The 16,780-nt window shown below is 35.0% G+C and overlaps 2 protein-coding genes across 2 annotated transcripts in view; both read left to right on the plus strand.

Moving 5' to 3' along the window:
* LOC136978732 (adenomatous polyposis coli protein-like) overlaps nt 1–1,970 on the plus strand; it is a 99,455-nt gene extending 97,485 nt beyond the window's left edge. The window contains exon 14 of the mRNA XM_067274526.1: nt 14–1,970. Coding sequence (XP_067130627.1) covers nt 14–596 — 583 coding nt within the window. The 3' untranslated portion in view covers nt 597–1,970. The remainder of the gene's footprint in view (nt 1–13) is intronic.
* Nucleotides 1,971–4,864: 2,894 nt separating this feature from the next.
* Nucleotides 4,865–9,563, plus strand: LOC136978645 (short transient receptor potential channel 4-like). The gene is made up of 12 exons (XM_067274388.1): nt 4,865–5,050; nt 5,117–5,271; nt 5,527–5,714; nt 5,780–5,950; nt 6,023–6,320; nt 6,410–6,515; nt 7,260–7,482; nt 8,107–8,273; nt 8,341–8,572; nt 8,999–9,205; nt 9,285–9,338; nt 9,428–9,563. The coding sequence occupies exons 1-12, from the start codon at nt 4,941–4,943 to the stop codon at nt 9,518–9,520; spliced, it is 2,004 nt and encodes a 667-aa protein (XP_067130489.1). The 5' UTR covers nt 4,865–4,940; the 3' UTR covers nt 9,521–9,563.
* Nucleotides 9,564–16,780: the final 7,217 nt, after the last annotated feature.

Raw genomic sequence — 16,780 nt, forward strand, 5'->3', positions numbered from 1 at the left:
TTCATTTTTACAGGTTACAATCACCAGTTCCTCATATTCCATCTCCACGTGAAGGTTTAAGTCGAAGCTCCACTTACGAAAAATTATCAACAAATGAAGAGAAACCTGAATGTTCTGCAGAGAAGACAACTGTAAATATTTTAAAAAGTAGAACCAAATGTTCTTTCAGTTGGAATAGAGGTGAACAAGGAAAACATTTAGGCGAAACTAGCAAAACAAGAACAAATACTAATGTATCAACTCGCAAATCTGAACAAGATTTTTCTAAAGATTCCTTTAAAATTCAGCAAGGTTCACCACAAGGGTCCAAAACAAAAATATCTGGAAATCAATGCAAGATTCAAAATTCTTTGCATTATAATCATTCCATTTCAAAAATGAATAAAAATGAAAGCAAACCAGTATCTGCTATAGTTAGTCCATTTAATTATAATCCAACAGCCATAAATTCTAAGTCTAAAAGTGATGTGCCAAGTAAATCTATGATACCTGCACCAACAAAGAGTACTGGTGTTCGTAATGCAGTCGGTGGAATTCGCACAGAAGAAAACGAAGGGAAACGGGTACGAAGAACTTGCCTTGTAACCATGGTGTGAAATTAAACTCTTTCCACATTTTTAAAGTGGTGCTGAAACTTCAAAGAATTCCATATTTTAAGTAAATTATAAAATAAGACTATTTATTGTTATGGTTGGACAACATAAAAAAACCATGTATGTGTGTCTGTCCATGTTTCCGTGTAACTGCTCACAGTGAACTGAACATGTAATAAGAGTGCTCCACAAAGAACTATAAGTTTTGTTTTCAACAAAGAAAAAGGAAATCAATCGATTGTGTGGATGAAAATTTCAATACTCAAATTTTTGAAGAAAATGGATGAATAGAAAAATTATTGTGTGTTGCTTATTATTATTATTATTAGTATATTTTTTGTTTAAAAGTCCAAAGCATTATTAGTGTGCCTGAATAGATAATATTCATTTGCGTGATAATTTTCCAACAAAGTATATATTTATATATATTATTTTTAACTACTTATGTTGTGTTAAAAATTCTTCCATAGTTGTATGCAAATTATTCATACAATTAGATATTGACTTCTTCCTCATATTTCTAAATACATAAATTGTTACTATCTGTTAATGAATATTGTCCTGTAAAAATATTTTTATTTTATATTTTATTTTATTTGACAAATATGTCATTGTGATTGTAAAAATTACTATTTTATGTATATTTCTTATTTAGGATAAAATGTATGAGAACTAGCATAGAAAATTTATCAAATGCATTTATCTTTAAAATCATTTCAGATTTACCTATAACAATGAACGTGAAATAATAAGTTAAATTCTTTAGTATTTGTATGTGATATTCAGCTTTATAAAATTTGACATGAAATAGTTTGCAATAATAATTTAAATTTCAAGATAATTTTTTAGACTTTTCCAACAATACAATATACAATACAATATTAATGAGAAGAATATATAAGAAAACAAATCTGTCCATTTAATATCAGAAATTTTCTGCTAATTATCAATATATATTATATATATACACATACATACATACATACATACACATAGAAAACTGTATCAACATAAATTTCAAATCTGAATAAAATCTTACATCTTAGTAACTAAGGAATACTTTCTTAATTTTGTATTATATAATTGGTACGAGCAGTAAGTTTATATATCAGGAATTATTTACTGTATCAATGAAACATAGAAACATCAATATAATTTGAAGTTATTTAGAAGAAGAAAGTTTCATTATGTTAATATTTCCATCTGTTACAATTATTATTTAACAAATTATCATTGTTTTGAAAGAAAATTGTAATATAATCCAATCATCAACAGTTCAGCAGTTCCAAATAATCCAAGCCTCAAATTCAGTCAATCAGTATTTATATATAAAATGTCTAGTTAATAAAAAATAAATGTATGTGCACTATTATATAATTGTTTTTGTGATTTGTGTGTTGTTTTCATGTTTTAGAATTAATTTACAAATATTTTCGACAAAAGAAAATTATAGAAAATCGCTATTTTTATTTCTGTGAAGAATAAACTTTAATAAAAATATATATGTAACTAATTGTGAAGTATTTTGTATATAAATCTTTCTTTATTATTAATATGTTTTATTTATAGAAAATTTGTTTCCCTAAATTCAAGCATTTTTTTTTTCTTTTTTAGAATTATTCAAATAGATTTTCTCTGCTTAATATCTTGAAAATATTTTCCATAGTCAAATGTAACAATATTGTATGCTCAGGGAAGACAAATTTAATAAATTATTTCATTAACGATTATTGAGATGTAACACAGCATTTTTTTTATTTGAATTTAGTTTTTAATGTTCAAATTTTAATAAATACGTCTTTGAGGTTTTCTTCCCCCCCCCAAAAAAAAAATTGCGATACTTTTTAGATCAGTAATTATGAAAAAAGCTTGTAATTAATCATCATCAATTTTACCATACTTTGTCAGACCACCAGAAATTGTTATATTTAATGTTTTTCCTACATTTGAATGGCTAGAGTAATTTTACGGTTGTAACAAATTATTCCTAAGATCAGGGCCGGATTTACCAATCCAGGGGTCCTGGGCACACATTCGCTGGGGGTAGTCAAAAGAGTAGGCAAATTTGATGATTTAGAAAATTTACACAAAATACTATACTTTCAACTAGATTTTAACTAGGAAGTTGTAAATTTCATTTAAAAATAAGGTTATTGTAAACATACATATATTTTATTGTGTAAAACTAATTATTTTCATTTAATTGAAAAATACCTATGTAAAATTTTTTTCCCGAAATTTTCCTATGTTTCATAGGTTTTTCCCGGGTTTGTTTTTCTTTGCATGTGGCCCTCATGATTAGGCCACACTAGGCTGTCGCAGTAATAGAAAAAAAAAAAAAAAAACAAAATTATGTTTAAACATAGTTTTGTGGGGGCCCTGGGCACCGGCCCCAAATGTCCTTACGTAAATCCGGCCCTGTTTAAGATATTCTAAATTTCTAATGCAGAATTTTGGCAAATGAAGAGAGATTTAAAACTAGAATATTTTTATCAAGTATTTTCGGAAATTTATTTTATTGGAAAATATAAATGATTATCTGTTCAGTAGACATAAAACTAAGTAGTTTATTTGAAATCTCTTTGCATCTAAACAGTGCAGTTCAGCAAAATTAATCTGAATGCTAAATCTATGGATTTTAGAATAAATTGCCAATTTTTTTTAGCTAAATACATGGTTTTTTTTTCTATTTTTCTTTCATTATTATTTATGCTAATTATCTTCCTTTTTTGTTCCTCAGATGTAGCAGAAGACTAATTTTTCTACATAATATATTAAGCCTTAAGGTAATCAACTATTTTGATTTTTCGCGAGATCGGTTTTTAGGTGAATTTTGAGTTAAAATGCCCGCAATTAGACAATCGATAACTTCGAAAATACAAGTAGGCTAACTTATAAGTGGCAAACACTGGATGCCACACTAAAGAACTAAATTCGTAGTAAACAAATTTAAATGAACAACTTGCAGAAATTTCAACGTAGACTTTATAGACATATTCTTTAACCTCTTAAATATTTAGAGAGAGGTTTGATTTCTCTCGTAACATCTAATTGTATAAAATCCAGTTTTTATTTTTAAAAGAAAAACTAACTGTACTCGACTTCAAAAAGTAGACTTTCTCTCAGTTATAAATAACAGAGCCGGGAAAGTAAAAAATTTGTATATTAATAATAAAGTCTAAAGGTGTATTATTTTCAAACGACGAAATTAAGCTAATTCATTCAGAAAGTTAATGACATATGCAGTGGCGCAGCTACATATTCAGCGCCCTGGAGCAAGTAGAGTCGGTTCCATATTAAATTGTGAAAGAAAGAAAGAAAGTAGAGTCGGTGCGTCCCCTAGTTCCTCCGAAGAGATCTCGCGAAATTTGTTTTCAACATGTAACTTAAAAAAGTATATCTAATTATTTCGATTTAAAACTTTACTCAATGATAGCGAGGTGGAGGCCGAAGTTTTCAACGCGAAAACGTGTACGTCGGACGTTCAGCGCCGTCTTCCTGTAAGCGCAGAAGTTTGACAATGGCGTTGGAACGTCAGCGGAATCATGTTCGACGTTCCAAACGCCATTGTCAAACTTCTGCGCTTACAGGAAGACGGCGCTGAACGTCCGACGTACACGTTTTCGCGTTGAAAACTTCGGCCTCAACCTCGCTAATAATTTATTTGAGATTTCAAGGCATTTTCAGTAGATATTCAATTTAGTAAATGCAAATATAATTCTTTAAGTACGGAATACCTAATAATATTTACTACTTAAGCTGTAAATAAAAATCCAAAAAACTCAATTTCACAAAATTAAAAAATATATTAACTTCTTATGATTTCCATATATGTAGGCTAATTTTTCAATTATAGGATAAATACAAAAAATATTTAATAACAGTAAATAACTTATAATTGTTAACGTTGTAAATAAAAGTTACTATTCAGCGCCCTTCAGCGCTTTACTATTGTCGAGAAATATTGTTTAATAATAATTCAGCGAGAGAAGAATTTCAAGAAGAATTCAGTAAAAAATGAACTCGGATTCAGTAATTATAGATATTCCGGATGTTCCTCACCAAATAGTGTCCTTACCGGAATTGGATATGACAGAAAAAAAATTTTTTCACTTCGTCAAGAATGGAGACGTAAATGAATTAAGAAATTTCTTATCGGTAATAGCTCTTTGAATGAGAAGTCTTTTGCGTATCTTTTACAAATTTTATTTAAAACAGAATGAGATAAGATAGAACAACTAACTCATTAATTTATTCATATTTCAGAATAATGAACTGAATATAAATTGTGTTAATTATCAAGGTCTTTCTGCACTTCACATCGCAGTCGAAAATGAAAACGTCGAGATGATTCAGTTCTTACTCGCCATTCCCGACATAGACATAAAGGATTGTGTTCTTCACGCCGTATGCACAGGAAATATAAAACTTATAGAGATGATATTGGATTCTCTTAAGTAAGTACAAAAGAATTAATGCGATGATTTTCAATTTCCTAAAGTTTTATTAATTTCTTGTTTCAGGGAAAGAAATTTGGAATTTCAGAGTTGTTGTAAGAGCATAGAATTTGATTACGGCATGACACCTCTTATACTGGCTGCTCAAAGAGGTTCTGTCGAAATAATTCGGCTTCTGTTAAAAAGAAATCATCGTATACCCGAACCTCATTTGCCTACATGTGAGTATATTCATTGGGCTGCAATTTGAAAAGATTGTAGTTCTATAAATTTCCACTGTCGTCCGTTTCTCTGTCCGTCTGTCTTTCCTTATTCTCTAGAACGGAGTTAAATATTCACGTTATATTGACTTACACCAATCCTATCCCTATTTACTCCATGAAAAATTAATTGGCTAAATTTTTATATAAACTAACTTAAAATTATTAGTGCACTTATAACTATAGAATTTAAGAATTAGCTTATTTTTTAAACAGGCAAATGCAAAGAATGCAGAAGAATTCTCAAGCATATGGGTGCAGATCCAACTTCACAACGATTAAATATATACAGAGCTATATGCAACCCATATTTTATCTGTTTGACATCAAGAGATCCTATCCTGACAGCTTTTACTCTGGATAAACAATTAAGAGAATGCGCCAGACTAGAAAAGGAATTTAAGGTTTGTTTCTAGAATTCAAATTTTATCTTTGATTGAAAATTTAATTAACTAATTAACAATTTCAGATGGAATACAATGCCTTGTCGGAATGCGTTCGAAATTTTTCAGTCGATCTGTTATCGCAATGTCCAAATGCTAATGAAGTAGAACGGATTCTAAAAATTAAGAAAGGTTTCAGCGGTTTACATGTAAAATATCCGAGATTACAAACTGCGCTCGATTACTCCCAAGAGGAAGTAAGTCTTCTAGCTATTGAAATAAAATCTATCCTATAAATTTAGATTTTATACATTTTGAATTTCATTTAGTTTGTGGCTCATCCACACATTCAAAAAATAGTAAGTGCGGAATGGAATGGTCCTTGCATAACTTGGGTGAAATATTCATTATTTCGAAAAGCGATTCATATGCTGCTTAGAATATTGATCCTTCCTATTGTTTGTATCATCATTATGATTGCACCAAATACTTATTGGGGTAAACGATGGCGCTGTCCCCTAAATAGATTTATGAATGAATTTGCAACGTATATAATATTCTTCGTTTTACTCTTTACCATGATCGGTATTGATACGAACACTTCTGAAAGAGGTCCTCCAAATACAGGTTATTTTCTATTTATTCTAAATTCTTTTCATTATGAATTTGAATTTTTAACAAAGGATTTAAATTTTTTTTATTTATTATTATTTCAGGACTAGAGATTCCAATCGTACTTTGGGTTGCCGGATTCGTTTGGGCTTCCATCAGGCGTCTCACGTTGCTTGGATTTAAACGATTCTTTCAGAATCCATGGAATTGGTATCACCTTCTTATTCATTATAATTAATTTAAAATAATTACAGCTTAACTTCAATTTGACGTAGGAGGATCGGAGGAAAAATCCTGAAAATTAGGACGAATCAAATCAGTCAATTTACTTAAAATTTTGAACTGTTGAATATTTCAATAATATCTTTTTGAAATTGTTTTCATATTCGAAACAATGCATATGAACTTTCTAAACTACATGGTCAACGTCAATTTCTCTCGTTGTGGGCGGAATTAATAAACAAATTTCACCCAAATAGGTTGAGATTAACCTTTGTGGATGGGAAAGTTTTAAAATGCTCACGAAAAGTCACGAAAGTGCGGATCGGATTCGAGCGTTTTGAATGTTGTGAAATATTTAATTTCGAGTTCGTTTCTTTTGAATAAATAATTAGATACAGTGTAATTAATATAGCATAATGAACGATTCTGTCCGTTTGAAATTATTGTTATATTCAACAAGAATCTCCCAGAAAATATCAAGTCATACCATTTAGTAATTTGGTAGTCAGCACAAGTCTGCAAATTTTGATTAGTTACATTAATAGATAATCTCTTTTACTCAAATATTTAATGATAGAAAGTTTTTAGTAATCACAATTACTTATAGGCTATTGTTATTTCCGCAATAAAAATATAAATTCTCGAACTTTTTTCAATATCAGTTATTTTCTATTTTGAAATTGTATCATTAATTATTTGTAAATAAATGATAATTTATTTTAATTATCGTAGGTACAATATCGTTTTGGAATTGATGCTAACGACGACCTTCATATTTTGGTTTAAATCGTGGATTGATATACATCACATGGGAGCTAAAGATGTCCCTAGACAATTTTGGCCACCATATGACTCCACTCTCGTACACGAAGCTTTACTAAGTTTTTCCGGAGTTCTAGCTATTGGAAAAATGCTATATTATTTTCAACAAAGTTTTCATTTGGGACCCATTCAGGTAATAATACGAAACGTATTAATTTCTAAGCACAGTCCAATCTCGATAATCTGACACATACTGAGCTGAATAAGGAGATTGCCGGATTATTGGAAGTAAAATGAATTCAATAGCTCGTAAATAAATTTGATAGCGCGAAGTAAACTGTTAATTAATAATAGCAAAATACGATTTGAATTACTGATCAAAATATCCTGACTTTGCCCATAAATTATTTTGCCAAGTTGGTAAATTCCCACTAAACCTAGTAGGAGTAGTGGGAGGTGTTTTTGGAAGAAAATTTTGAGGAATTGATTTTATATTTATATAGAACTTACTGTGTTATAAGATACTATACTTTTTTTAAGCAGCTTAATAATTTTTAATATCGTGCCTAAGTTTGAGTGTTCGAGCTCAGGTTCAATATCATGCAATCTTTAGTAAAAATGGAGTTCGAACGGTTGGAAAGATTGTCTACGACTTGGCAACAGTGCCAGCAATACCCCAGTCGACTAGCATTGAATATCTAGAAGTGTCGAGATTATACTGTAATCGCTCAGTAAATAAACTTCGACCAGGAAAGATTATTTCTATGTGGAATTAAATAATTAACGTAGATAAAAATATCAAAATTATATATCCTAGGTCTCTTTAACACGAATGCTAGTGAATATCGCATGGTTCTTGGCCGGAGTTTTCGTTCTGCTGAGCACCATAGCCATTTGCATGACAAGTTTATATTCACACTATAAAGGAATGGAACGAAAAGAAAACAGCGGGGAGCTAATCCTTCAAGATGCTGCTTTCACTTCGTAAGTAAATTTACGCTATTAATCTGAATAAAATAAGCAAGGATACTAATTTTTAAAAATTCTATAGTTTATCTTCTTCGATGAAGACTTTATTCTGGGCTCTGTTTGGATTAATCGATCTCGATTCTGCAGATGTGATAGTTGGGATAGAAACCGAAACTGCACCCGAAGGAATCGTACACCACAGTTTTACCCAGGCTATCGGGACTTTATTATTTGGCAGTTATCATGTGCTAATGATTATAATTTTCATTAACATATTGATTGCTGTTCTAACAAATACTTTCCAAAAAGTCGTGGTAAGAACTTTCATCTTTCCTATTAAGGGTCTATTTGATTGGTTGGGATAGTGTACATTTCGACTTCAATTTGACGTCATTAATTTAGTTTTACAATGAATAATTCTAAAGAATGACGTCAAATTTATATAAAAATTTTCATTATCCCAACCAATCGAACAAACATTAAAGTACTATCAGATGGCCATTACCAGACCTTCACAATTTATCAAGAAGTCGGGACACCATCCATTGATTTCTGACTTATGCCAGTTGAACCCATTACGGAACGAATTTGTTCGTAATGAGCATAATCATGGTTGGCAATATACTCTTTGATGTGTTTGTGTTAATTCATACAAGCTGTATTTAATTTCATATAATTTATATACGTAAGCTTTGTTTTTCGTGTCGGCATTATCCTAAACTATTATTTTAATGATTCAGGATAATGCCGATATGGAATGGAAATATATCAGAACCAGACAATGTGCTACATATTTTTATGTAGACGAAGCCGTACCCAGTCCTTTCAATTTAATGCTAAATTGGTATGAAATATGTTCTAAAGTAAATTCTGTAATAGAAGCAACAAAAGTCTGCGATATAACAAGACTATTTACACCACCCAAACGAGAATACTTCTCTTGGCGGGTATGTAAATTATTTTAGTCATTTAAATAATTGGATTATTAGGATTTTTGCAATAAAAATTACTTATAACGAATTTTAGAAATGTTGCTACAAGATAAAAGAAGCAGAGATTGATGACGAGGAAGCAAACAAAGTGAGTTTTATTTGTAAATGTAGTATATATTTTAAAAGCTGAAATTTGATCATCGTAGTTAAATAATTTCTTTCTTCTCTTCGAAATAGGAACTGATGAGAAAAATTATGCAAAAATACCTACGAACAAAAGCCAATATTAATCACGATTTACACAATATTAACTCTAATAAAATGATATAAATTTTTTAATGTATTTTAATTTGAAAATAAAATTATCCTTTGATGAATCAATTTTAGTACAGTACAGTTTGTTTAGTATATGATGAGCTCATTTTGTCTTTTTACGAAGATTCACATTAAGGAACATTTCAAAATCAATAGCAAAAATTCAAGAACATGATAAAAAATGAAAAATCTTTTAATATAATTCTTCCAGAATTATATTAAAGGATTTTAAATATTAAAAGATGATAATATAATTACGAGTTAAGCCCACAGTTCAAGCAACTTAAAAGCCTACGTATTCCCCAACTGTACCCTCCAAAACTAAGCCTAATTTAACGTGATTAAACACTTTCCCTTTTGTTTTCCTTGCACATACCGGGGTTGGTTGGTTGGTTGGTTGGCGTTTTTTGGCACGAGCCATACACGCTATGCTGCGCCATGACAAAATGGTAAAATTACACAATATATATATATATATATACATATTTTAAAATATAAATAACTAAAAACACATATAAAACAGTACAAATAAACAAAACAACAGGATATATAAAAGTAAAAGATAAATAAAAAATTTAATCTGTCTATACATATTAGTGACTTTCAGAAAGTCCAGTAACTTGTCAAGATTTGGCCTCTGGCCCAAAACCTCTCTCAGACTTGCATTTCCAAAGTACTGTCTACGCCTCTTCTCGAAGGCAGAACAATCGCACAGCATGTTTTACACTTAGGGAGCAGTTGCAATACTGGCATACTGGCTGATCACCCTTCAAAAGGTATTGATGAGTCAGCCGAGTATGTCCTATTCTCAAACAGGTAAGGATAACCTCAGATCTCCTATCGTACTGTTTACTGTGTGTCCAATTTTCTATCATAGGTTTGATCTCATGTAGTTGTAGCCGAGTAATAAATAATAGAATCCTGAGAATCGCTCGGCTTTGATAAAAATTTTAAAAAGTTTATTAATTACAGTTAACATCGATAGTTTTCAAAAAAACAATTGTACACACTTACTAAGAAAATACAAAGACACTTGGGACCACCCGAAACAATATCACCAATTGGTCCCCACGTAACGACAAAACAAAGGACTTACTCTAACTTATGTCTAGCTTAACTATAGTTTAACTAAATTTACAAAGAAAAGGGCCCTAGAGCAAGATAAGATTGATAAGAATTATACAGGAATTGTCAGAATGAAAAAGTTCAAAGGGGTGACTGGCAATAATAATAAAAAAAACCTCGGGATCCGTTCCTTAATAATTGTCTGTTACGTGCTCGTCCTACTTGCCTCTCTCCCCGAAAAATCTTCTTTCCTTTCGTTCCAATCTCCCTCTCTCCTCTGCCCGTAAACCCTCGACCGATCGGGTGTCACCCCCTTTTGTTTTATTACAGTTAGACCACATGGGTTAACTAACTACAGTGTGGTTAAGTAAACAGAAGCCGGAAGTACAGTTTTTACCGTAGGAAGATAGTATAAGGAAAGTAAAGAAAAGAAAAATAAATAACAAGGCTTAATAAAGCCACATACGCCCCCACCTAAAGACATATTAACAATTAACAGAAACATTAATATGAAGATATACAACCATTAATGCATGATGAACTACAATTCATCTTCCAAAGTGAAGCCGGCGATAGTCCACTTTCCGCCCCCGTAAGTTATACGGGTGGGAGATCCTACCCCTCTGTTCTGGTACGGTTTCATTACCCGAATTCTCGTTGCCTCCTTGATGCTGCTGGTTATGTTGATTATACCTGTTGTAGCTCGCCCGTTGCGCAGTGGGTAGGTGAGGGATGTAGCCAGGATTTTGTTATGGGAGGGGCCTAGAAAAGGCTGTAATTTTCTGGGAGGGGCACCAGGTTAACTGGGGGAGCGCGCTGTAATTTTCTGGAGAGGGGCACCAGATTAACTGCATGGGGGCCGGGCTGTAATTTTCTGGGGAGGGGCACCAGGTTAACTAGAGGGGCCGTGCCCACCCATGCCTCTTCCTGGCTACGCCCATGGTCTTCTTCCTTTTCAATCTCCTCGATTTCTCTGGATTGTGTTCCTTCGTCTCCGATTGGGATGTTACGCTTCCGCCTAGGCTCAAGGAAGCTTGAGAATTACGGTTTTAGTCTGTCAATATGTACAACAAATTTCTTCTTTTTATTACAATTTTCGATTTCCGCGTTAACAGGCCCCAGAAGGCGGGAGACACAAAATGGATCTAAATATTTTGGAGAAAACTTGCCTTGTTTTTTCCCTTTCCGCAACATCCAAACCTTTCGCCCTACCTCAAAGCTCCTCACCTTCCTCCCTGTGTTAATGCGGTTACGGTTAAGTTTGTTACGGTTGCGACTTAATTCGTACGCTGATTCACGGATGCATCGTAGCTTAGACATAAGAAAATCCCGGTACTCCGGAATACCTGGGTGGTCATTTGTCTGTTCAACAGGGAACGCATGAGGGAATTTAGGATCAAATCCGTAAAGAAGAAATGAGGGTGACTCATTAGTAGAGGAGTGTGTAGCATTATTATAAGCGAACACAGCAGACTGTAAGAAGGTATCCCAATTGTTGTTGCTGCCGCCTGATATTCTGGCCAGAAGGTTACTGATGGATTTGTTCACCCGTTCACAAACTGAGTTCGAACAAGGGCGATATGATGTTGTAACATTGTGCTTGACGGTAAGGATGTTGCACATTTCATTAAAGATGGAAGACGTAAAATTAGTGCCCCGGTTGGAGATGATGATCTCGGACTGCCATATCTGCAAACTATCCTCTCTGTAGGGAACCCGTTCTGAATCAGCGGATTCCACCCCGTCGGTTCGTCTCGCAAAACCAAAACAGTCAGATATTCCACACAAAAAAAAACTTTAATCCACACTCAGGGACCACCACTTCGCCCTTCCTCTCTCTCTTGTGTCCCGAACTTCTCTCACCGTCCTTCTTCCCGCCTTTTCTCTCCCTTCCTTTTATGATTCTTTGTCTATATTTATTATCCCCTTTTACAACCCTTTATTACCGCGTGTAGGTGGATTGCACCCTTTCCGACCAAACCGCAAGTGAGGGAGGACGAGAAGGTCCGATATCACTACACTCTCGAAAAACACATTGGCCACAGAGGCTGCAGATTGATCCTTTGAAGGGAAGGAAGGCTTCTGTATATCGAGTAAACATGTCGATTAAGGTGAGAATATAACGGTTACCTTTATGTATTTGATTTAAAGGGCCAACTACATCGATTGACACTTTGAAACGGATAATTAGCTACTTCCGTTTCTTGAAAGGGGGCTCTTCCTTGATGTAAGTTATGTTGTTGGCAAACTTTGCAGAACTTCACGAATCTATCGACGAGTTTTTGCATCTTCTTGAAGTAGTAGTAACGGCTGATCAGGTCACATGTTTTTTTCTTTGCCGTAGTGTCCGGCTAATGGTGATTCGTGGAATGTTTTTATCACGTCATTGATTGCTGTTTCCCCTACACAAATACGCCTCCATTGACGTATTCCAAACCGCCCCGGTCGTACGTGGACTAATACATCACCATCTATTTGATACTCAGGAAGTATGCCACTACTCGGGTAATCATTGTAAGAGGGTGGGGACTTAATTAAATGATTTCTCATTGGACCGAATTTTCTGTTTTCAATCTGGGACTTCTTTACCTTTTTCCACAACTCTTCACTGATGCAATTAATGACATCGCCGTTTGAGGAGGCTTCTTCTCTACTACAATGCGGTCGAGACAATAAATCAGCAACTGGGTTACCCTTCCCTTGAACATGCGTAATGACTAAATCAAAATTAGATAATTCAACGGCCCATCTCATGGGGCGGTTATTGTGATTCTTTATATATTTCACAAAGGTTAAAGGTTTGTGGTCGGAAAGCACAGTAACCCTCTGATCTAGAATAAGATGTTTAAAGTGGCGAAGGGCTAAGATTATTGAGTAGCATTCCTTTTCGATAATGGAATATTTTAATTCGGGCCCACAGAACTTCCTACTAAAGTAGCCGATGGGAATGAGTTTTCCTTCCCTCTCCTGTTCTAAGACCGCACCAGCCCAGACATTTGAAGCGTCCGAGTGCATGAAAAAAGATATTTTAAAGTCGGGATGAGATAGTATAGGGGGTTTAGATAATAGTTCTTTAAAGTTTTCGAAACTTGATTGGCACTGGTCGTCCCATAGGAACCTCACATGTTTTTTAGTCAGATATGTAAGAGGAAAAGCAATCTCGGCAAAGTTGGAGATAAAGTTGCGGAAGAATCCCACCATCCCGAGGAAACTCCTGACGTCTTTCACATTACGCGGGGGTTGGACTTCTTTGATCGCATCCACGTTGCAGGGATCAGGTCGTATCCCTTCACTATTGATGATGTGTCGCAGATACCGCACTTCTGTAACCATGAATTTAGACTTTTTCGGATGCAATTTCAAGTTGGCTTTGTCTAATATAGAGATTACCTCCCTTAGGAGTTTCACGTGATCTTCAAAGGATTGGGAGAACAATACGATATCGTCTTGAAAGACGAAACAATTGATATCTATGAATCTCCCCAACAGCCTAGACATGGCGTATTGAAAATACCTCCTACTATTCTTCCACTTTGCGGGAGGCGGCACATCTGAAATTTTCCTCACGGAGTAGAGAAAGCAAAGAAATGACGGGTTGATTTATGTATGGGTATCTGGAAATATCCAGACTTTAGGTCGATTACCGAGAAGAATTTGCTTCCCTGAAACTTCGTTAAGATCTCATCCACACGGGCTAGAGGGAACTCCTGGGACTGGGTTACTTCGTTAATTTTTCGTAGGTCGAGAGTAACCCTTAACTCGCCAGACTACTTCGGGACAATGTGAAGGGGGGAATTCCATTCAGATGTACTCTCCTCGCAAATCCCCGCCTTCAGATATGAAACTATCATTTTTTTAGTTCACTCAAATAACATTGCGGTATTCTATATTGTTTTTTATTAATTATTTGGTTACTTTTAACAATAGGCGTGTGAAGAAATTCCTTAGTACCGGTCAAATCTTCTATTCTTTGTGCGAAACATCCGGGGTGTTCAGTAAACATACGTTCCACTTCCTTTTTTTCGTAGTCTCCTAAATGGGATAAATCAATCTCCACTATACTATCGGATTCCTCCTTTTTGAATCCACAACACTGATAAAAGTCATCAATTTCGGTTCCCTTCCAAGATGTTACATTCTCTCCTGTTTCAATTAATACTTCCGGGAATCTGTTTCACACATTCATCCCCAATACTCCTTCGTATTCAACTTCGGATGGCAAGTACATGCAAGTCATTTGAACATTTTGAGTTCTCCCTCCTCTTTCGATCTTGATATTAGACTCCAACTCGCATTCGATAACCTTCTCACCGATTCCTCGTAGTCGTTTCCAGCTCCTGTGAAGTGCACCATTTGGTCCCCTACTCCATATCTCGCTCTGAGCGATCTTCAGCGATCTTTTAGCACAGACCTTTCCGCACCCGTATCGACCAGGAACTTGATACTGGTACCATATACATCACCAAGAATGAGGGGAAGGCCCTTTTTAGAGAAGAACACATTAGGGGCCAGGGTTAGCTCGATGGATGGGACGTGATACTGGCTATCATCACGCCCCGTAATTAGTTTAAATCATTTCTATTCTGTTGAGGGCATTGGCGGGCCAGGTGGTGAGGACTCCTACAAATATAACACCTTTTTAGGCCAGAAGGGTTCAGGCTATCCTTATTTTTATCTAGATTTTCACCTTGTCTTTCGACCAAACCATTAACAGTGCCACATAACGACCCCACCATTTTTTTCCAACATTTCAAGTCTATCGTCTTCCTTCGTTTTCACATTATTCACCACACCATTCGGGTCCTCATTAGCGGTTGGGTTCTTTATTTCAATGGTGTGTACGAATTGATTTTCTTTACTAACGTTACACTCGAGTTCGACCTGTTCCTCCCCTCCGCTTCCTTAATTGCCTGATCCAAGGTCTGGGGTTCTCTCTTTAATACGTATCTTTTTAGCTGGGACCGTAGGCCCTTTATAAATCTTTCTCTAATAATGTCATCCCTCAAGGCACCGATTTTTTTCGTTATTGGAAGCGGCTTTCGACAATAGTGTATTCATGCGGATGACATAGTCACATGCCGTCTCATCATGGTTCTGCTTAATACTTAAGGAAAAGAATGCACTCGACCAACTCTTATGTTCTTGTTTTTTGTAACATTGAATTAATTTTTGCCTAATTCCCTCAAACGTACAAGGATCTTGATCAGCCAAGCTGAAGAACGTCGATAATGGTCTCCCTTTTAACCGAGCTTGTAAGACAGCCAATTTCACTTCACTGTTTCACCCAGCCAAACGAGATATATTATCTATGGTCTTGAAGAATTGGCGGACATTAACCAAATCACTGCCACTATTAGAAAAAATGAGAACCATCCCTAGGAACCCCGTGACTACCGGAGGGATCCCCTCACCAGTGGCGTAGCTACATATTCGGCGCCCTGGAGCAAGTAGAATCGATGCGTTCCCTAGTTCCTCAGAAGTCTCGCGAAATTTATTTTAAACATTTAATTTTAACACATATATTTAATTATTTCGATTTAAAACTTCATTTAATAACAATTTATTTGCGGCTCGAGGCATTTCAACAATAAGATATTTAATTTAATAAATATAAAAATACAGTATTAATAAAATAAATTGCAACTTTTTAAATACGGGGTACTCTTTTTAACTCTTATCACTCTATGGATACTACGAGGGCAACATTTTAGCAAGCCCATTATGAGTTCGGGCAGGCCCACAATGGGGCGGCCGGATGGAGAGGGACAGGGCCGACATATACGGACGGACCAACCCCCCTCCAGCAAGACCGCTGGACTCAAAGTATGGTAGGTAGGTCAATCTACGCCTTCGTGTTTGAAGTTGTCCAAACTCCAGTGAATTGTAATTGGTACATAATGCAAATACTGACCGGACATGGGAGGTTTCCCCAGTTCAAGTCCAAGTTCAGACAAGGAGATGGATGATAGCTACTCCTGTGGGTGCCCTCGCGTAGACGCGAGGTGCGACTGTATTTGACTGTCCTCTAACTAAGGACTTCTTCCGAGGGGCTGACAAGGTTGATTCACTGAGCAGGGTCCCCCTTTCTAGGGAAGGGGACCCCACTGACCGTTTATAAGAGCTGGTCTCTGTTTGGTAGAAAACTCTATGCGCAGAACAGGCTGCACCAAAACGTATGTCCATGTAAGAGGGTTGGACTCGAGAGCGAGG

This window comes from Centruroides vittatus, unplaced genomic scaffold, assembly GCF_030686945.1.
Source record: "Centruroides vittatus isolate TY-2023 unplaced genomic scaffold, ASM3068694v2 contig_549, whole genome shotgun sequence".
In the NCBI taxonomy this organism is placed as follows: domain Eukaryota; kingdom Metazoa; phylum Arthropoda; class Arachnida; order Scorpiones; family Buthidae; genus Centruroides; species Centruroides vittatus.